The sequence below is a fragment of the Scardinius erythrophthalmus genome, assembly GCF_964197995.2.
Source record: "Scardinius erythrophthalmus genome assembly, chromosome: 22".
Classification (NCBI taxonomy): domain Eukaryota; kingdom Metazoa; phylum Chordata; class Actinopteri; order Cypriniformes; family Leuciscidae; genus Scardinius; species Scardinius erythrophthalmus.
In genome coordinates, this window is record NC_138242.1 from 29,093,424 (window position 1) to 29,115,917 (window position 22,494).

At 35.4% G+C, this 22,494-nt stretch overlaps 1 protein-coding gene across 1 annotated transcript; it reads left to right on the forward strand.

Annotated features, from left to right (window-relative positions):
• The first annotated feature begins 1,125 nt into the window (after nt 1-1,125).
• LOC308682912 (carnitine O-palmitoyltransferase 1, liver isoform) lies at nt 1,126-22,122 on the forward strand. The gene is made up of 19 exons (XM_081352894.1): nt 1,126-1,350; nt 3,224-3,366; nt 5,098-5,237; nt 6,702-6,873; nt 7,834-7,935; nt 8,050-8,187; nt 9,245-9,322; nt 9,420-9,527; nt 10,874-10,961; nt 11,959-12,154; nt 12,874-13,062; nt 13,229-13,334; nt 14,057-14,173; nt 14,264-14,428; nt 16,902-17,030; nt 17,327-17,482; nt 18,376-18,489; nt 18,591-18,683; nt 19,437-22,122. Exons 2-19 carry the CDS (start codon nt 3,226-3,228, stop codon nt 19,569-19,571), a joined length of 2,367 nt encoding a protein of 788 aa, XP_081209020.1. The 5' UTR covers nt 1,126-1,350; nt 3,224-3,225; the 3' UTR covers nt 19,572-22,122.
• Nucleotides 22,123-22,494: the final 372 nt, after the last annotated feature.

The following is a 22,494-nucleotide window of genomic DNA, read 5'->3' on the forward strand; positions in this document are numbered from 1 at the left end:
ATTACACTAGTATTTTAAAATGGATGCAGAGTTCTTTAATGCAGTTTATCAGAATAAAATCCACACCTCTTCATCGAAGTCTGCAATCATGGTAGCAATAAACACCTAGAGGGCGCTATTTAAATCATGTATGCAAATCTATCTGAAATGAACTCAACACGAGGTCAAGATTCACATAACAGTGAGCATGTTGACTCCAGGAATCAATAATTGAGGGAAAGGTGAAAGATACGAATGAAACAGTGCGGTAAAGCCTGTCCCATGCTGACCCACAGGTATTCCTGCTGTGAAATGGGTCAGTTGATCAGCTTATGTAAGCCAAGGGGAAGGGGGGTTCGAGGGGCTGGTGGTCTTTTCCCACTTCTTTGGAAAGGAATGAATCCTGGAAAATCTTTGAAGGGGTGGTGTCATAATTTAGTCACCCTCAAGTTGTTCCAAACCGATATATACATTTCCTTCTTCTGCTGAACACAAAGGAAGATATTTTGAAGAATATGGTTAACCAAACAGTTGATGGTCCCCATTTACATCCAGTCTTTCCCCCCATACTATGGAAGTCAATGAGTCCATCAACTGTTTGGTACCCATATGGCATATTCTTCCAAATATCTTCTTTGGTATGTATGTTTCTTATTATTGTTCGAAACTGACATTAATACTTTTAACATTTTATGAAATTCCCATGGCCATGAATGGCACTATATATTTTTTAAAGATTCTCCTTTATAATTCCTCAGACTTCCATGTCATTGACCCACAGTTGTAAAGAGATAATACACTTAAAATAAGATAATATATTAACTAAATCGGCCACATAATCACAGTAGATGTTACGTAAGACGTAGAGGAAATGATTCTGCGCGAATATTGACCTTTGTTTGATAGTAACACCAAAACATTTGTTTTATACTCCCTGCTCCGCGTCCGCTTACATGCTTAAACTGTGAGCCATGTAAAGTGCTGCCTGCCGTTAATCTTTGATTGACAGCCGAGACGTCCAATCACGGCAAAGTTCTCCGCGCATTACGCGGCATTCTATTCGCTCATTTGCCAGCGCGCGCGTCAAGCTGTTCCACGGAGACGTCATCGTCTCCTGACCAATCACAGCTCACTTCCGAGCCGCTTGTTTCCCGCCCTCTTCGCTGTATCTTTTACATTCTTTCGCACTAAGTATCAAAGGTACTTTGTGTCCAGTTACGCTACACACCATTCCGCCATCAGCATCTATACTGGGGTTTTATTACGAGATTATCAGTACATTTTTTTTTATGTTTATGTTCCTCAAAAGCAGAAGGGAGGAAAGCAGCCCGTCACTTTGTTTCCGTCACCAGTAACATCAGTAAACAGCAGGTAGGGATGATGCTTTCTGACTCTATAATGTACATCGGATGGATGATGATCTGTAGTGTGTTGGAGACGATGGATGATGGAGATGTGTGGGGTATTCTGTTCTGATAGCCGGTTTTTATAGCTGGTATGCTAACAATCCGTTATTGGCCTTGATAATACTTGCAATACAAATCCATCGCTATTTAATGACAGTAGACTCCCAGTTCAGAAGCATACTGTCATTTCGACCTTATAATCCTCCTCACCTGCTGATCAAGCGTCTAATGATAGTTTATAATGGATTAATGTATTTTCTGGCTCTGTGTTTGTTTCGCCCGCTAGGTTTTTTATTTATTTATTAGATTAATATGGGTAGTTACTGCTTAACTACTATTTTTATGCAATAAACCTGTTTTATAATTCAGAGAGTCGGTGTATTGTGGGAGGACTAAATTTCCGTTTAAATGATAAGCCCCTGATAAAGTCTGGCACCTGTCCATTACGGTCTTATGTCGTTTTGACTATTTTTTATTAATTATTTGAACATTATTATGTTTCCTTATTCCAAATGATCATTCTCCATTGATTTAGTGCAACATAAGTGAAATAAATCACTCGTTATTTTTAATTGGGTTAAAGTTCATTCACTTCATCCCTGTGCAGTGCCCTCTTCTGGTCACAGTTGCAAATGCCTCATTTGCATGTTTCCTGCAGTGTAATTTAGTCCCAGAAAACATGGTGCATGTGATGACGTGGGATATTGTGTATTTGCATTATTAAATAGTTTTTTTTTTTTTTTTTACTTTCTTTCTTACCAGAGCTTTTATTGAGCTTATTTTCATTCTAATTTTGACATAAAAAAAAAAAAATATATATATATATATATATATATATATATATATATATACTAGCCTGGTTGTTGGGAAAAATAAACAGTGGAGCATATTTCATAAAAAAAAAATCAGAATTTTTAGGAACTAAACTTTGAATGAAAAAGTATGTTTTGTTCAGGTCACATGGTTTAGAACTCATGACATAAAAAAAATCATATTGTGTAATATGTGTTCTTTTTACCACCTTTCTGTTACTTTATTATTTATATACTTGTATTATAGTAATATTTTAAATTCGTTTTATTATATTTGCAGTTTTCATTTAGTCATTTTGTTGTAATTTTGACTTTTTTAGTTGTTGTTTTCTATTTCTATTTAAAATAGAAATTTATTAGAATTTATATATTCTATTTATATTAAAGTTAACACTAACAATGCTTATTTGTCATTGGCATAAATGAATTGTTTATATGCATGTGCAAATGTATAGGCATTTAAATGACTTTAATAATGCTCTGACAGTGTAAAGCTTCTTTTACCAAGCCTGTGTAAGTCACTGTACATATGAAGATTTAATGGCGCACACAGTGAATCTTGATGAATACTGTATCAGTGTTTTGCTTGAGCCACAGACTGGTAGTCACGAGGGAACCCTTTGCTCTTGGTTGCCATAACAACACTGTTGCCATAGATACATCTCGTCTGGATGTAGATGTGGGAGTTGTTTTATTTATTTATAAGTTTTATTTATATATTAAGTGTCTGGTCTGTCTGAATGAGAAATGAAAAAGAAAAGGAAGTTTCCCTTCGTTGCGCAGACCGGAAAGAGCTTCTCATGTATTTCATAAGCATAAAACAAACCCTTAACTGAAATGTCTCTATCAGCACTGCTCTTGCCTTAATGGATCATAACTCAAAATGTGAAACTTGTTGATTCGTAATGGATGGTGATCAAGTATAAGTGAGATAATGGGAGCGCTGCATGCATAAAGTAGCTTTGCTGCAGTGAAATTTGAGCTGCTGTTTTAAAAGCCTCTGTCTTTGTCTCACGCTCTCTTCAGAAATGGCAGAAGCCCATCAGGCCGTGGCGTTTCAGTTCACCATCACTCCTGAGGGGATCGACCTGCAGCTGTCCCATCAGGCCCTGAGACAGGTCTATCTGTCAGGCCTCCGCTCCTGGAAGAAACGCGTCACACGGCTGAAGGTAAACGTCAAACGATTTTTGCATCTTTCTTTATGATGAATCTGAATCTTTAGTGGTAAATAATGTTTGGGTTGATTTAACTTGATTTGATTATGGATGTGAGGCTGTGATATTATTAATTAAAGGGATAGTTCACCCAAAAATGAAACTTCTGTCATCATTTCCTCGACCCTCAATTTGTTCCAAACCTGACTTACTTTTTTCTGCTGAACACAAAAGAAGATATTTTGAAGAAAGTCGGTAACCAAACGACTGATGGACCCCATTGACTTCCATAGTACAGGGTTCCCACGGGTCATGGAATTTCTGGAATGTCATGGAATTTTAAAAGGTCTATTCCAGACATTGAAAGTCAGGGAATTTTATATATTTTTTGTCCAAGTCATGGAATATCAGGGAATTTAGTTTGTTGCTTTAAATTTTAGTTTCCATTTATCAAAATGTAATTTTTCTATAACGATTTTTTTATTGCGCTGTTTCACACATCTTTCTACGGAGCCCCTGAGGGGACCTTTGCAAAAATAATAATACGGACTTTGATTTGATTGTCTGCTATATATTTGCTTCTCATTTATTAAATACAGGCAATTGGTTGATGAAAAATATATTAAAATTAAGATACAATTTATAGAAAACGAAATTCACTTTAAAGAAAGGCTTTCTACAAAACAGAACAGCTCGGTGCTCCGCAAAACAGCAGCCTGTTTTGCCGTTCATTATAGGTCATGGAAATTCATCTTTTTAGTCAGTGAAAGTCAGGGAAAAGTCAGGGAATTTGACATTTGGTTTAGAGTGGGAACCCTGATAGTAGGAAAAAAAATACTATGGATGTCATTGGGGACCAGCAACTGTTTAATTACCAACCTTCTTTTAAATATCTTCTTTTGTGTTCAGCAGAAGAAAGGAAATCATACAGGTTTGGAACAACTTGAGGGAGAGTAAATGATGACAGAATTTTCATTTTTGGGTGAACTATCCCTTTAAAGTGCCTCTATTATGCTTTTTCGGATATTACCTTTCATGCAATGTGTGATATGACTTTTTGTGAAGTTTCAAAGATCAAAGTGCAGATAAATGAAGTTATTGTCTCAGAAAAGAAAGAGCCGATTCTGAACGGCCTGAAACGAGTCGTCATTAATTCTAGTCTTAATTCCTGCATAATCCTAAATAGGTTTGTAACCAATTTGCATAATGCCAGTCTATGATCTTCATTGGCTGCCCGCGAACAGAGCGATTAAGGGTTAATCAATTCTGAATAACAATCAAAAATGTAATCATTAAGTAGATTTATTTAGATATTTATAATAAGCACTTTGGGATGTCTATGCACAGGCATTCATGCACTTTAAATACATATTATAATAAGTACTCTATAAGGTATAGGAACTTTTAATGTTTTTTAGCTCTATATGTATATTTGTTGATATGTATATGTCTGGGACGATGGATGGAAATTAGCATTGTGCTAAATCCAGCGTATTTACGTTCAGCTTTGATTGTACGTTCGCGAATATGCACTGTCCTATCTAAATAAATAAAATAAATTCAGAACAACATCTACTTTGATAGTAGATTTTGATATTTGATTGATTAAATCTGTCCGGGTTATTTTTGTGCATGTTTAACGTTGATAATTCTCACACATTCCCCAGCTGCATTTCGTAGTGTCTTGTTTATTCTGGCCGTCTTTCCTCATTTTTCTTGTGTTTGTTCATTGTTTCTTTTGTACAGAACAATGTGATCACTGGCGTGTATCCCGCTAGCCCGTCCTCATGGCTGTTTGTTGTCATTGCGATCCTGGCCACCATGTACACACGCTCGGACCCTTCCATGGGCCTCATCGCTAAAATCCAGGAACATCTGCCTGTCAGGTAAAAGAGGTCACAGTGTTGCCTCGGACTAATTGAATATGATCCCAGTTCAGAAAACAAATGAATTACCTGCATTGTGAACTCAAAAATACACATGAAACATTTGTCATCCTCTTATGTAACTCACTTTGCAAGTTTTTTCAAAGGATATTGGTTCCCACCCATGAAAACACGAGCATGTCTGCAGAGGGTGTGTACCTTCACACACCTTGAATGAGTTGGTTTCACACAAAAGCAGAAGAGTTATTTTACAACACGGATGCTATTTTGTGTCCCAATAAATGTATGTTTAATAATGAATAGCTGGTGCCAACTTTATGCAATTGATATTAAAAAATAACTCTAAACACGTTAACAACAATTCTGTCATTTTAATCCATTCTTATGTTTTCTTTACTTTCTTCAAGTGTTTCCAAGTTTTTTCCCTGAAATAATATTTCAATGTTATTATTTAATACTTCTTTCCAAAAGTTTGGGGCCTGTAAGATAAAACGTGACAGTAAAGACATAATAATGTTACAAAATATTTCTATTTTAAATACTGTAAATGCTGTTCTTTTGAACGTTCTACTCCTCAAAGAGTCCTGAAAAAAAAATGTATCACGGTTTCCACAAAAATTTTAAGTTGCACCACATTGCAGTTCAACATTGATAATAATCATAAATGTTTCTTGAGCAGCAAATCATCATATTAGAATGATTTCTGAAGGATCATGTGACACTGAAGACTGGAGTAATGATGCTGAATATTCAGCTTTGATCACATTGCCTTTTAAAATGCATGAAAATAGGAAACAATTATTTTAAATTGAAATACTATTTTACAATATTACTGATTTTACTGAATGTTTGATCAAATAAATGCAGCCTTTAGTGAGCAGAAGAGACTTCTTTCAAAAACATTACAAAATCTTATAAACTTTTGAGTGGTAGTGTATGCATTTTTAGATTTTAGTAAATATAAGGTGTTGTTAAAAAGACTAGAGGTTGTGTCCTCAGGTTATGCATCAAGCGTATCATATTCTCTTTTTGAGGTAATTAATTATTTCATGTTTTAAAAAACCCTGCTTGTTTGTAAGTAGCCATTAAGTAGCCTGCTTGTACCATTATTATGACTAGTAAATAAGTAATAATTGAAAATTTCCTCATCATGCAACATTTAAATCCTTTACATTTATTTATTTATTAAAGGGAAGGTCTTACTGAGATACAATATCTCTTCTACCAGGAAGTCCTGGTCAGGATGTGCAGCAGAAGAAAGAAAATTCACATAAAAATACAAAGAAGAACATTAAACCACACTGTAAATAAACACAAAAATAGGTCTGATAGGATATTTACAGTCCATAAATAATGACTTGCATTCACCTTATCAAAGTGCACCTGCTTCATAGTGTCCCCAAAACTATAAATGTTCTGAAGTATTGCATACAGTAGTGTAATGCTGTCTGTGTTTGTTTGTAGTGATTCTCTGAGCATTCAGTGTCGGACGGTGGTGTCTGCCGTGTTGTTCAGCACTCTGCTCTGGTTCTCCCTGATCTTCACCATGAGGCTTTGTCTGAAGCAGTTACTGTCCTATCATGGCTGGATGTTTGAACAGCACGGGAAGGTGTCCAACACCACCAAAATCTGGGCGGTGAGTACAGTCATGCTATCAGACACACCTAACCTACAACCACAACCACCCAACATGCAACTGTAAATAAAGGTGAAGTGTGTCCTGAAGTCCTGTGACTCCAGTATCACCAAACAGAATAGCAAAAATAATGTCATCCGCTACTGGTTGGCAAACAGATAGTCCTGCCCCAAATTTGCTGCATTGGAGTCAGTCAGTACAATTTTATTTGCATTGCACTTTTCACATTACACATTGTTCCAAAGCAGAAACAGAAAATCATGATATTAATATTTATAATATCTTCATGTCTTATATTTAGCAAAATAGAGCTGCGCAATAAAATAGTCAAGCAATAACGCAGTTGAGATATGCTATAGCCTAGTATATATATCGCCCTATACATGAGAATAATGTGTGTATGTGGATAAAGTAAGACAGGTATCCAACTTTAAACAAAAAGCTGAATGACAATATATTACATTTTGCAATTAAATAAATCAGTCAGTTGAGATTTGTTATGTAGTATATATCGCTTGATTTGAGTGTAGCAAATCAGTAATATTGACTAATATTTTATATTTTACATTTTCATTTTAGTTAAATTTCTAGTCATTTTGTTGTGTTTTTGTCTTTTTGAATAGTTTTTTAAATTACTTTTTAAGTTTAAGTTATTTTAGTACATCAAGCTAAACTAAATCATAATTAAAAAATTTGCCTTGGCAACTAGCTGAAATAAAATAAGTGTAAGTACTTTTAAATGCTATTTAACAGTTTCAGTTAACGTTTATTTAATTTCAAGTGACGAAAAAAAATATATTTTTGGATTTATTTTTAATTAAGCGTAATAACCCTGGAATCAACCTACAAATATTTTATTTATACTGTACATAGTTGTCTATGCATGTTAAACAGGATAGGAGAAAGTATTTGAAAATCACAAGTAAAAACCTTTTACCTTATAAATGTGTGTGTTTTCAGGCCATGGTCCGGATCTTCTCAGGCAGACAGCCTCTGTTGTACAGCTATCAGGGCTCTCTGCCCAACCTGCCTGTTCCAACAGTCAAGGACACTGTTAATAGGGTGAGATCATCATCATCATCGTCATCTGCAGCAGCAAAATGCATCACTAAATACACTTTATATGGCAAAAATGATGATTTATTAACATTCCAAGCGGTCTCTCTTCTGCTCTAGTACCTAGAATCTGCTCGTCCGTTGATGAGCGACTCCGAATACGAGAGGATCACGACTCTGGCCCAGGAGTTCGAGAGCAGTCTGGGGAACCGCCTGCAGTGGTACCTCAAACTGAAAGCCATGTGGGCCTCCAACTATGTGAGAACAACCAGCAAACCATCCACATGCAACCTGAAAAATGCTTTTTGCAACCTGTTTTACTTCCCTGGTCTGAAATATCTCCGAGCGAAACTGAATGTTTAATTAAGAAAATGTTGGACGGAATTGAATTTTAGTTATCAGGATTTGATTGGTTTATAAAAAGTGGGGATTACACACCAAATTATAGGTGATTTGAGGAAAGTGGTTAGAAAGAAGGATTTGTGAAGTTGTTCAGTAGGAACAATTGCATTTTTGTTACGTTTTAATGAATGGGAGTTAAGAGACAAGGAGTTAAATGTAATATTTATTTAATATTGAAGGCAAATTGGGTCCATTTTGATTTCACTTTGACCTGAAAATCGTCTTGGGATTGTGCTGTAGGATTGTTCACAGATTTTACTTTGAGATTGAATTGAGGCTGGGTGTTTATAGCTAAAATTGTATTTCTCAATATTTTTCCAAATATAGATGATATTCAAAACAAATATAGATATTTCAGCATTTGCTCTTGAGAAATTTAGGGTACGTTCACACGACATTGCATTTTTCAGGCTGTACCAACCAATGCGCAGTTTATTTTGTCATGATTTGAGTGTTTAGAAATGAGATTTATGAGATGATTGTTGCCAGATTTCATTGGCGATTTCAAATATGAAATTTGATCACAAGCTTGGTGAACAGCTGCTTACTATATAAGCTAAACTTTTCAACATTATCGCAATGTACACAATATTCCCTAATTTTATATTGTCAACATATATCGCATTAATGTCAATAATATTTGATGCATCACCCAGCCCTAGACTGAATACATTTTTCGGTAACACTTAATTTTACAGTGTCTTTGTTACACAAGTTAAATGTAGTGACTGTAGTAATAACTATAAATAATGCATAATTACATGCAACTAATCATAAACCAAACCCCAATCCTAACCCTATAGTAAGAACATGTAGTTAAATAATATTATATATTATTTAAATGTATATTTACACTGCATCACGGACATCTTAAAATAAAGTGTAACCAATTTTTCTTGTCTGCATCTTCAAGGTCAGCGATTGGTGGGAGGAGTACATCTACCTGAGGGGGCGTGGCCCAATCATGGTCAACAGCAACTACTATGGAATGGTACGACTCACTGTGAAAACACTCGTATAATCAAGCAGGAAGTTCTAGTGGTTTTGTGTGGATTTTATTTTTTTAAGGCGTTCTCTTTCATTCTCAGGACTTCCTGTACGTGACACCGACACCGATTCAAGCGGCGAGAGCAGGAAACACGCTTCATGCACTTCTCTTGTACCGCAGGAAACTCAACAGAGAGGAAATCAAACCTGTGAGTCCACATTGCAGCACTGACAGATGGTGTTAAGAGGAGGGTGAAAGCTCTCGTCGCCCCGAGCCAGGACAGAGATTGATCACAGAGCTGTTTTTAGCTGTGCATTGACCTTTGTTAGGCTTTGAATTATATGGATTGGGCAATGTCTACTGTGTCAGTTTTTTGCATACTTGCATTAAAGCATAACTCTCGCCAAAATGTTAACTAGGGTATTTTTGTGAATCTACCCGAGGCAAACTTTAGTTTAAAAGCATGATTAGAATGGAAACGCCACTTTTAAGATTGACAGTATTTTTGTTTTCGTTCAAATTGCTTTTTGAAATGGGAGTGCTTGGGGCACTTCTATGATAGCATCAAAATCGCTATTTTTAAAACACTAAGAAGGCTCGACACAACATGAAACTTTGCCCGAAGTATCGTCGGGGTCTCTACACATGAACTCCAGCATTGAGAACATTGTGTTCACAGAGTTTACTAAAAAGACAGGTTTTGAACAACTCACTGTAGCTGTTGTTGTAGCCGATCTCCGAATGCAAATGAATTGACTCCATAGGAGGAAATGTCATGAAGTTGTAATTTCAATGAAAAGCATGATAACTTAGCCACTTATCTCATGGCAATATCTGTTCAAATAATAATAATAAACAAGGGGTTTCATTCAATATATCAATATATAAGGAGTCAGTTCATTCGCATTCGGAGATCGACTATTTTTGACTGATAAAATGCCACAAAAAGACCCTAGGTTGCATTTTGGCGAGAGTTACGCTTTAAAGAGAAAATGGCACGCAAAAGCAAAAACGTTTTCTCGTTATACATGTATGTACAGATACCGTAACGTACACTAAAACCTTCCTTATTAGTTCACTCTGTTCATTTATATCAGCAAAACTTCACAATTTACAGTATAAAGCAGAATAGCATATAACCGCCCACATTTATATATTAACATAATGTATTAGCAACATTTGGTGAAAGAGCATTTGAACTATGCCAGTATGCAGAGATTATATAACCATAACAAATCATTTACACGTTTACTGATAGTTACAGTAGCAGTTACAGCTTTTTTTAAAGGAATAGTTCACTTTAAAATGAAAATTCTGTCATCATATACTCACCCTCATGTTGTTTCAAAGCTGTATGAATTTCTTTCTTTACATTTCTTTGATGACAGAATTTTCATTTTAAAGTGAACTATTCCTTTAAAGAGATAGTCCACTAATTATAATGAGAATGAGAATCTTCAGTTTTGTGTGGCCTGTCCCTATAATTGTAATTGTCAGTGAGAGAGTGGAAAATGGTTAAGTTACCTTGACTAACATTATAACTCTGTGTTTTAGGGTCGTGTTCCAGGTTTAAATATTCCTTTGTGTGCCGCTCAGTGTGAGAGGATTTTCAACACCACACGCATTCCAGGAGAAGAGACAGGTAACGCTAAAGGATTTAATGTTTTTGAAAGAAGTCCCTTATGTTCACCAAGGCTGAATTTATTTGATTAATAAATACAGTAAAAACGATAATATTGCGATATGTTATTACAATTTAAAATGACTCATTTCTATTTTAAAATATTTTAAACTGTAATTTATTCCTGTGATCAAAGCTGAATTTTCAGCATCATTGCTCCAGTCTTCAGTGTCACATGATCCTTCAGAAATCATTCTAATATGCTGATTTGTTGCTCAAGAAACATTTCTGATTATTATCAATGTTGAAAACCATTGTGCTGCTTTATAATTTTGTGGAAACTAATACTTTTTTCAGAATTCTTTAATGAATAGAAAGAACAGCATTTGAAACATGAAATAAAAAGCTTTTGTAACATTATAAATGCATTTACTATTACTTTTCATCAATTTAAAGCATCTTTGCTAAATAAAAGTATTGCTTGTTTAAAAAAAAAAGTTTGAACATTAACAGTATTAAAAGCTCTAATTTCATTAGAGAAATAGAGAGAGTAGTTCTGTCTGTTTGTGCATCTATATTTCTGTTTTTCTTCTGCTTTTCATTACCTCTTCAAACTGACAGTCTCCTAAGTTCATAATTATTATTATTTTTTTTAGTTTTTCCTCCATATTTCCTCATTCTTTCTAGAATGATAGGATTTTTGACATTAGTCAATTTCCTGGAAGGGTCACAAGTACAAACCAACTTACTGAATAAACTTACACACACACACCCACACGCACACCCTGGACTGGCCTGGTTTATGTTGTACACACTGACTGACTGATACACAAACACACTGTTGTATGGTGTACACTCTTGTACAAAGATATGCCCTCTTCTCTAGTCATCAGCTTCTGATCATTTTTTGGCACCATTTTCAGATGCTTGATTTCTGATGCTTCAAAAGCTCATACTACTCAAAGCATGAATGCAAGCAGTGAGAATTTGCATTGAATGTTTTTCTGTGTGTGTTTAGATTCTCTGACCCACTGGCAGGACAGCGAGTATGTTGCGGTCTTCCACCGAGGCCGTTATTACCGCCTGTGGCTGTATCATGCTGGCCGTATGCTGTCTCCCAGAGAGATTGAGCACCAGGTTCAGCGTATCCTTGATGACCCATCAGCCCCGGCGCCCGGAGAGGCCAAACTGGCAGCCCTGACGGCAGGGGACAGGTACACATACACACACACAAACACAAAAACACACACACGCTCTGACGCACGATACAGGGTTCATTTACCTCAAAACAAACATGCATGTGCTTTGATTTCTCTTTGTAAATAAATGTAAAATGCTACATTTTAAAGAAAGTTGGCAAAAGGTCAAGTGAATATATATCAAACGATTGGTTAAAATTTTTATTTTTCACCTTTTAAATAAAAATTTTAACAAATAATTAGTTATATTTCAGTCAGTGTTATTTTAGTATAATGGTGTTTTTTTATTTTATTAGATTTTATTTGAGTATTTGCTGTTTTAATTTTAATGTAAAAGTTATAGTAAGTTTGTGTTGTCATTTTTATTAGTTTTATTTAAAAAATAATGTCTATATAGTTTTTAATACTATGGATTTCCATTTTAGTTATTTTTGTACATCAATTAAATGAAAATGAGAAATGTTGCTTTGGCAACATGAAATTAAATAAGTTTATATACACTTTTTTTACATTTTATTTTATTTCAAGCAACACTTTTTTTAATGGTTTTGGTTAACTATAATAACTCAGATTTTAGTATTTTTAAAGCATTTTTATTATTAAGAATCCTTCCATTTCACTGATATAAAATTGAACATTGTACAATGGACGATTATTTAAATGTAAACCATCCTTTGATTCTTTCTTTAAGGCTATTCTGTGAATGCTTGAATGGTTTGAACTTTCTTTCCCAGAATCCCTTGGGCCCAGGCCAGAAAGGAGTTCTTCAGCTCAGGGGTGAATAAGAGATCTCTGGACTGCATTGAGAAAGCTGCGTTCTTCGTTACCCTGGATGACGATGAGCAAGGCATGATGGGAGATGATCCTGCTGGCAATTTGGATCGGTACGCCAAGTCTCTGCTGCACGGCAAGTGCTACGACAGGTGAGATATTGATCCGTACAAAACTGTCCGTCAGTTACGTTACAAATACGATAAACTTATTGACAACACTAAAATGATTTGAATATATTTGCTCTAATGCTGCCAAACATATGTGCATACACATTTATGTCTTTATTAAGAAAGTGTTTTGCTCTTTTTGTCTAAGATGGTTTGATAAGTCGTTCACGGTGGTGGTGTATAAAAACGGAAAGAACGGCCTCAACGCTGAACACTCCTGGGCGGACGCACCGATAATGGCTCATGTGTGGGAGGTGAGAGAGAGAACGAGTGAAAAAGAGACCGCGTTTAGACATCGAACAAATTAATTAGAGATCAGATAAACTAAATGGTGCATGCTAAGAATGAGTTGATAAAGTAGGAAGATATCTTAATAAAAATAAAAAATATTTTTAAATAATAGGGATTGTAAAATTCTAGTTTATGCTTATTTACATCTAATGGCTGCTAAAATTCTATACATTTTATGTGAGTAAATAAAAAAATTAAATCAATCATTTTAAATGAAAAATGCATTTTTATTTCGAGATTCTTTCTGACTGTCAGTGATGATATTGTAATATCTGCATATAAAGTTGCTTTTTTCTCTTGCTTTTCTTTTGCAATATTTTTGCTTGAACTGTGGTTTGGTCTTTGCATTTTTGCAACTTGCAAGCATTGTTATATTTCTTCCAGTAAATGCAAATCTATTTGTTAAGTTTTTTTCTTGCATATTTCACATAGTCTTTGCATTATTGCATTTTTAGAAATAAGAAAATAATTAACTGAAAAATTAAAATTCATTCTCATGTTGTTTCAAACATGAATGTGGACAAATAAAGGTAGTTATTCCTTTCAACTTATCAGTGCCTAATTTTTGCTAACTTGCAAGCATTGTTATTTTTCTTCCAGTAAATGCAAATCTATAGTTATTGCTATGTTAGCAGTTTTTGTTATTAGCTGTTTTCTAATACCATATTGTCTCTTTCTCTCTCAGTATGTGATGACTACGGATTGTTTCCAGTTGGGTTATAATGAAGAAGGTCACTGTAAAGGAGACGTGTCCTCCTCCCTGCCTCAACCGTCTAGACTAACCTGGGACATACCTGTACAGGTACAAACACACGTTAACACCTTCTCATGTTTCAGTCATGCGGTGTACAGTGACACTGAATAATTGAGATCTTCCTGTATGTGTTTTCAGTGTCAGGAGCGTGTGGATCAGTCTCTCGCTGTGGCACAGGCCCTCGCCGACGACATCGACTTTCACGTGTTCCCAATACAAGAGTTTGGCAAGGGTGCCATCAAAAAGTGTAAAATCAGTCCAGATGCCTTCATTCAGATTGCGCTTCAGTTGGCCTATTATAGGGTAAGACACAAAACCCAGCGTAGTGTGCTGAAGTCAGTTCACATCAAGCTCACACTAGCAGAGGAACCACAGGTGTCAAGAATCACATTAACTATGAATATGTTCCACTAACACAAGCACAAAGTGGCACAATACTTTTGGTTTTAATTTCTTTCAACACTAGATCTATTGTTTAATTATTAATAACATAACCTTTTTTTGTTGAATGTTTGAAAATGTACTTGGTTTCATATTTTGTTATCTAATGCAGTGACATTAAAATATGTTTAAGTGTAACTTACTGTATATAAAATATATATATATCATACACTAATAAAGTGTATATTTCACACATGTCCATTGTCTATCTTAAAGTGCCCCTATTATGCTCTTTTAAAGGCTCCTACAACAGGTTTACATGCATCCAAGGTCAAAAAACACTTGAATTTTGTTATAATATACATTACAGCAGGGAACGGCAACTGGCGGCCCGCGGGCCAAAAGTGGCCCGCCAGCAATATTTTCTGGCCCGCCGGATTATTTTGGAAGTCCTAAATGCTGCACAAAACTCTTCCAATACTTGAGTAAAGCCGTAGTCGCGCTGCGATTTCACCGCCGCATACTGTGTGCAACGCACATATAGGGAATCATGCGGTGCGGGATTACATTTTAAAGTATAACTGTACGTTCAAACCGGACGCGAATAGCGATGCAAATTCGCACATGCCGCGTCTAGTTCACGCTTGACCACTTTGTGTCCATTCGCGCGTCAAAAGACGGTAGCGGTCAGAACTCTAATGTACTTTGGACGGAGTGGGCGGTCTGACTGACAATAGCCCATCCCGACATCTTTTGACAGCGTATCCACACTTAATTCTGACCACCTGTACACCTCTGAGGAGCTGTTTGGTACTGAAACCATTGTCAGTCAACAACATTCTTTTTTTGCAAGGATGTTTGAAATAGTTCGGCAGAAAATAGCCTACTTCATTTGTCAGTAGGGCAATATGATTTTCGTTAATGTTGCTTAGAAATTTGAGCGATAGGCTTTGTCCTATTTAATTTATGTTATTTATATTTCATAATTTTTTTCTGTGGCATTTTTTTCTCTGCTGACAGTAGGCCTACAATGTTAAAATAGCCTAATATTTATATTGACAGACCTCATTAAACCGTAGGTGTGTATGTGTGTGTCCCGAATAAATAATAATAAAAAAAAGGAATAAAGTTCAAAAGTCGGACTGTAAGCGAATGAGGCATAATCTGTTCTGTTACCACAATAGTACTTGATCTGTTTAAAATGATTTCCTTGATACACCTTGCCTAAGGTGTTAAATTCAAAATCAAAAATCAAAATGAAAATTTGTCTAATCCAGTAATTCATTTTTTCTATTTTTGATCTGAGCACAATCAGAAAATCAGAAAACACGTCGTTATTCGTTTTTTCATTTTAGTTCAGGAAATAAATAATGGAAAAACAAGTCATTTTTATTCTTTTTATTTTTGGTTTTAATTTGAAAAAACGATTGAACGAATGATCCACGGACGGTGACGGACCCATCATATTCTGCGATTATAGGCCTATATAAGAGTATTTAATTTGTATCCATAGGCCTACTCTGTCTAGCTGGCCCGCCATCTACTGGCTAAAAAAAATATTGGCCCGCGGCCAAAGTTACTTGCCGACCCCTGCATTACAGCATCAGCTTTTTTCTCACAGTGTCTGAAACAGTTTGATAAAGGATTCAGTCTCCCTAAACCCCTCCTTTCCGAGAGCCTGCCCTGCTCTGATTGGTCAGATGGCCCAGTCTGTTGTGATTGGTCGATCGCTTACAGCGTGTGTCGGAAATAAAACGTATATTGCCATATCTGAATTTCAGCTCCGGAGGCTTCCTCAGCGCTTACTTGATGTTTGAGGGTCAAAGTAGATGTGGTTCGCGAGCAGCCAATGAAGATCATAGGCGGGCATTATGCAAATTTGTTACAAACCTACTTAGGTTTTGCGCATGAAGTAAGACTGGAAAAAATTACTGAAGACTCGTTTCAGGCAGTTAAGAATCTATTATTTCTTTAGAAAACCATATTTCATTTATCTGCACTTTGACCTTTGCAGACGTTTTACGTTCACAAACAGTCATATCACACACTGCATGAAAGATAATATCTGAAAAAGCATAATAGGGGCACTTTAAGTAACTTTACTGAACACTGAAATTGCTTTGTACATGTATGACTATGTAGGAAATGTTATGACCAGGAACAGGTTGCATTGATGCAACTACTCAGGTAGTTATCTTGACATATTCCATACATTCATGACATATATTCATTATTTAAGTAAACATTATTTTATTGTATAAACTTATCACAAATCTCAGATGTTTTAGCAACTTTACTGTTCACTGAAATTGTTTAAGAAACATTAAACAATTGATGTAACTGTCAAGGTTTAAATAATGACATTCTTCCTTTCTCGTTCCTTCCCCAAATCCAGCATCGAGGCACGTTCTCTCTGACCTATGAAGCGTCTATGACCCGTTTATTCCGCGAGGGCCGGACTGAGACCGTGCGTTCCTGCACCAGTGAGAGCTGCGCTTTCGTTAAAGCACTAGAGGGTGGAGAGGTAACAAACATGCACGGAAACATATTAATGAACAGCTGGACACATACACACATTACACACACGCTGTGCATGTTATTTTTTGTAGTGACAGAAATATTTAGTTAAGTGCTGTTAAATTGAATTGCTTAATGCATGTAAATGTCCTGTACTTTTTACAATTTAATACAATAATTTAAGTATTTTTATTTGACAGTTGATTACTTTCAATCGTTTAAGAGCAGTTAGTTTACAAATCTTTTAAAACATACCCTTAAAGCACTCACAGTGCATATTCAAACCTCTCTCTGTGTGTGTAGAGCAAGGAGGTGTGCCGACGTCTCTTCCGTACGGCGTCTGAGAAACACCAGCATCTCTACAGGATGGCTATGACGGGAGGAGGAATAGACCGACACCTGTTCTGCCTCTACATTGTGTCCAAATACCTGGGAGAGGAGTCACCCTTCCTCAAAGAGGTGCGTGACTCTGGGAATGTTATCTGATTAGCAAGGAAGTTGGAACTAGATTAGTTTAACTGATTTTGATTCCTTGCAAATGCTTTTTCATGTGTGTCCGAACTGAAAGGTTTCATAACATGAACTAACAATGATAAATACTCATAAATCATTTATTAATCTTAGTTTTCAACATTTACTAATATATTATTTTTAAGAAAATGTATCTTTTATATTATTTAATGACCTGAGCTAGCTAACAATGAACTATTGTTAACAAAGATTGATACATACTGTTACAAATGTATTGCTCGTTGTTAGTTAATTTTAGGTGAGGCATTAATTAACTAATATGTTAACAATAACATAATAATAATTATGTTAACTAATGGGACCTTACTGTAAAGCGTTACCAAAAATGTTTTCCTAAAAGCGGGTTTAAAAAATGTATTATTTAAATTGTAAGGTGTGAATACATCAAGGTAAAATGTACCGCCTTTAATTTATGATGAATTAATAAATGTTATTTAACACAGTTAATAATAACGTGACTTACTTTTGAGGATAATGAGAATTACAAAAAAAATAATCCTCTAAAATAAAATTTCCACAAATTATATAATAAAGAAAATTCCGGGAAATATACTCGTGTAAATAATGTCACAATGCAAAAAAAAAAAAACATTGATAATAGTTCAAAATTAGTCTTTATTTTATTTAACTGAACTATCTTTTATTTCGATTTTGTTAACATGTTTGTGAGATTCACCCATTTAACTACATACATTTTTAAATGCAATATTATATTATAAAATATGTAGTACTTTCATTTTGTAAATATATAATTATTTAAAAATATTTGTATTCTTATTTGATATAAAAAAAAAAAATTGGTGTGTGTGTGTTTTTTTCAGGTGCTTTCAGAAACGTGGCGTCTGTCCACCAGTCAGACTCCACTCCAGCAGGTGGAGCTGTTTGATTTCGTGAACCACCCAGACTACACAACCTGCGGTGGAGGATTTGGCCCGGTCAGAAATATTCATGCATATTCACTTTTACCATTAACATTCAAATTTTTTTACTCAATTGTCTGTGCATTTTAATAAACGTTCGTCTGTGTGCTCGACAGGTTGCAGATGACGGTTATGGCGTGTCTTACATCATCATCGGAGAAAACATGATCAACTTCCATATTTCCAGCAAACACTCCTGCCCTCAGACTGTTAGTACACTAATATATGCTTCCTCTACCAATTCCCTGAAATCAAAGGAAAAGAAAAAATAGAGACTAGCAAACGATTTGACAAACTAGCTATGTTTCCACCAATCTATTTTTATACACAATTTGGGATATCGCATTAAAAAAGATTGGATGGAAACGCCAAAAAAAAAAAAAGTGTGTAATAAAACCGTATGCCCTCAATTGAGGTGCATTCATTTATTATCTGATAAGAAGACATGCACAAAATCTAAGATGGAAACATTTACTGAATAAATCCCTCAATGCGCAACAAAAAACGTGGCTTCGCCTCAACAGAGGATGTGATTGGATAACTGGACTAACCCAGAAGTGTCTCTCATGATCGCGTTCCCAAACACCAGCATCCGAACTCAAGATAACATGTCAGCATTTATTGTATTTTATGCATTTTAGACACAGTGGCTTCCCCGATTGCAGCAACTTCCATTTTTATTGCAGATATTTTGTGCCAGTTTCCCAGGAAGTGATGCTTTTGTTCTCTTGAACACATGGGATGGAAACAGTGCTTTATTCGCAAATGTTTTATGTGATATTCCAGCTTTTTGCATAAATTAAATTTGCAACTTTGAATGGAAACATAGTTAAAGTCTTGCTAAAGTTGGTAGGACAAAAACTCAGATTAACATGGCAAATATAACATTTATGGTGCTACGCCTGATTTTGACAGTGTTTGATGACAATCACATGTAATGCTATTTTATGTTTGGTTTGCAGGATTCTCACAAGTTTGGAGCTTATATCAAGAAGGCATTGGTGGATCTCCTGGAGTTGCTGTCACCGGAGAAGCCCGACCTGTCCAAAGCTGAGCAGAACCACTCGAAGAACCCTCAGAGCAAAAAAGACCTGTAGAGGTAGAGCAGATTGCCTATGACGGTCAAAAGAAGACATGAGGCCTCATGTGTGTGTGTGTGAGTGTGTGCGTGTTCGTTTGAATGCACGTTTGTTATAACCTACAAATATGCATTCATACATTCCATGCTTGTTGTAATCGATGCCATGAAGCCATGAATAACATAATGATGTAAAAATGGTGGAAGCTGCTTCTACAGAAAAACGTATTAGTACAAAATAACATTTATGAAAGAGGACTAAAGGCGAACGGTAGTGTGGTAGCGGAAAACCTTCGTGTTTTCCAGTAGAACAGTTTCCAACGTTTAGATTTAAAGGAGGTCCTCACTTTTAATTGTAATGAAGAATCAAAAATTATTAGTGTACATTATCGCCAGATGATGGGAATCTAATGGTTAATGATCTGACCAGTTAGTATAATGAGTGTATGTTCATAACACGTTAGGATGACATATGAACGGTAATGCATCACCTCTGTACCTTCTGATGAAGGCCCTTCACTGCTCTTCCAGGACAGTAAATCACATCTAATAGAAACTCTCCATCTGAACATGTTATGTTAAGGTTTAAGACTCAGAATAACTTGATCATGGACCAAAATCCAGTGACGTTTTACTTGAATCCCCAGAGCAGATTTCAGTGACTAATGACTCAGAATATTACATGTGACTGCAGTTTTAATATGATTGTCCAGATGCATTTATATGTTCATCTCACTATTAAATCTATTAATTTTAACTGTTTTTTAACTGCGATGCCAGAGGAGAAAACGTTTATGCCACGACACATTTCTGTTAATATCTCAGGTGTTTCGAATGCACAATTAAACTTAAAAGATTAATCACGGCCAGTTAATTGTAGTTAGTTCCTGTTTACTTCCTGCTTTTAAAGGGATAGTTCACCCAAAAATTCTGTCATTATTTACTCACCCTCGTGTCTTTCCAAAACCTGTAAGACTTTCGTTCATCTTCAGAACACAAATGAAGATATTTTAAATGAAATCTGAGTTCATATGAAATTCATTGAGCGGTTTAGTCCAAAATTTCTGAAGAGACATGATCGCTTTATATGATGATTGAGATCGAGAATGAACCTCATTGGTTCTCACACATCAAACGAACATGCTTTCCATTTACTACAACTGATGTGTGAGTTAATGAATGTTTAAATGTGAATAAAAGCCTAAATTAAATCTGTTCATCTTATAAAGTGATCGAGTCTCTTCAGGAAATTTGGACTAAACCACTCAATTAATTCAATTCAGCTCAATTCAAGCGTCAAAGTGGTAGTTGTGTAGCTGTCAATGTCTCAGATTTCATCAAAAAGATCTTCAATTGTGTTCTGGAGATGAATTAAAGTATTATTGGAATGAAAAAGGGTGAGTAAATGATGACAGAATTATTATTTTTGGGTGAACTATCCCTTTAACTCTTCTGAGACCTAGATTCTAAGTATATAGTGCAAAATCTGATTTGATTTTAATTTTAAATGATGCACTTGGAATCCAAAAAATGCTTTCAAAGCTAAATGTGGTCTTGATTAATATGTATTTAATAATAATAAAAACATTCCAATGTAACTTTTATTTTCAAAAAAGTAGAAAACTGAAAAGTGATGGGAAAAAAAGAAGAAATTAATTTAATCTGTTATTATAATATGCACTAATAGACAGACTAGAGTTCGAATGTGATGCAGGACATTTTACTATAATCTATAACTCATATGATTAGAGTAGAGAATTGTTGCGTTAGAACATACAACACCAAAAACTGTTTTTGCAAAGGATATGAAGGTGGTGACTGGTTTCACAGGTAAAGGAATGAGATATGATTATCAACATCAAACATTTACAATCAATATACAGGCTGCGTTAATGCTGTATTTCACTATATGTTGTTGTGTAAGCCCTTTGCTGCACTTAGCCGGTCTGAGAGCAAGGGCTTGTAAACTTCATTATCGGTTTTCTCTTTGCAGTCTGTCGGCAGCTGTACTTTATATTATCTCTGTTACACCCTAATACTCGGCAGATATAAAGTTGCCTTTTGAGTGCACGAGATCTCGTTTGCACAACTCCTAGATATTGTCATTTTGCAAATATTGATATAGTTCAAAAAGGTCCGTGATCTTTCTTCTGTTCTCTCTAACACTGCTTACACTGTATATCTCACTAGAATTAAACCTTACTGAAGGAATTTAGAATTGTTGTTATATTATTATTGTCACTATTCTAATAATTAACTTGAAACTGAAAACAGTAGCAATGCAAGTGTTTGTGTAGTGCTGATATTAATGTGGAGCGGCAGTGTTTTACCTCATCTGTCTTATGAATGTTGAATCATCAGCGATGGATCTCTCCTCTGTCCCGGGCCAGTACTGTATTCTCTCTCTGCTTGACTTCTTCTCTGATTTCCTTTGGGCTCAGACTATCTGTACACCGCAGAGCTTTACACTTTCTCTCTTACTCTGGAAATCTGTCGTTCCTTTACATTTTGTATGTGAATGAAAAGGAAGAGACATGTTCACTTTTTTTTATTAAAATTGTTCAAGCACACATGTGTTTTTGGTTTTATTATTATGACATGATGTTTGTGTTTTGCTGGATCAACATGAAGACCAAACGTTCTCTCAGGGTTAGGGATGTGCCGTTCATTAAAATTTCACCATTAAAAGACATGTCCCAAGCACAAAATTATAAGTTCTCATTATAATTATATGTTGCCTATATGACAGACTTGCGCTACACATGTTGCACTTAACTGTATTTTCCTTTTTGAAGTGATTTCAATATTACAAGCAAAACCATCATGTCGAACAGTGCGCATCTGAAGAAAATAATGCTTTATTTATCGGCCTTGATATATTGGCCAACGATAACAATAAAAATGACCAAAAATGGCTGAAATGTCGTGTATCCCTACTCTGG

Bases quoted from the DNA above. Each gene is read 5' to 3' on its own strand.
- LOC308682912 (XM_081352894.1), top strand. From the start codon at position 3,226: ATGGCAGAAGCCCATCAGGCCGTGGCGTTTCAGTTCACCATCACTCCT. The intron at 10,962-11,958 runs GTAACGCTAAAG...GTGTGTGTTTAG, and splicing joins CATTCCAGGAGAAGAGACAG to ATTCTCTGACCCACTGGCAG. The intron at 14,174-14,263 runs GTACAAACACAC...ATGTGTTTTCAG, and splicing joins CCTGGGACATACCTGTACAG to TGTCAGGAGCGTGTGGATCA.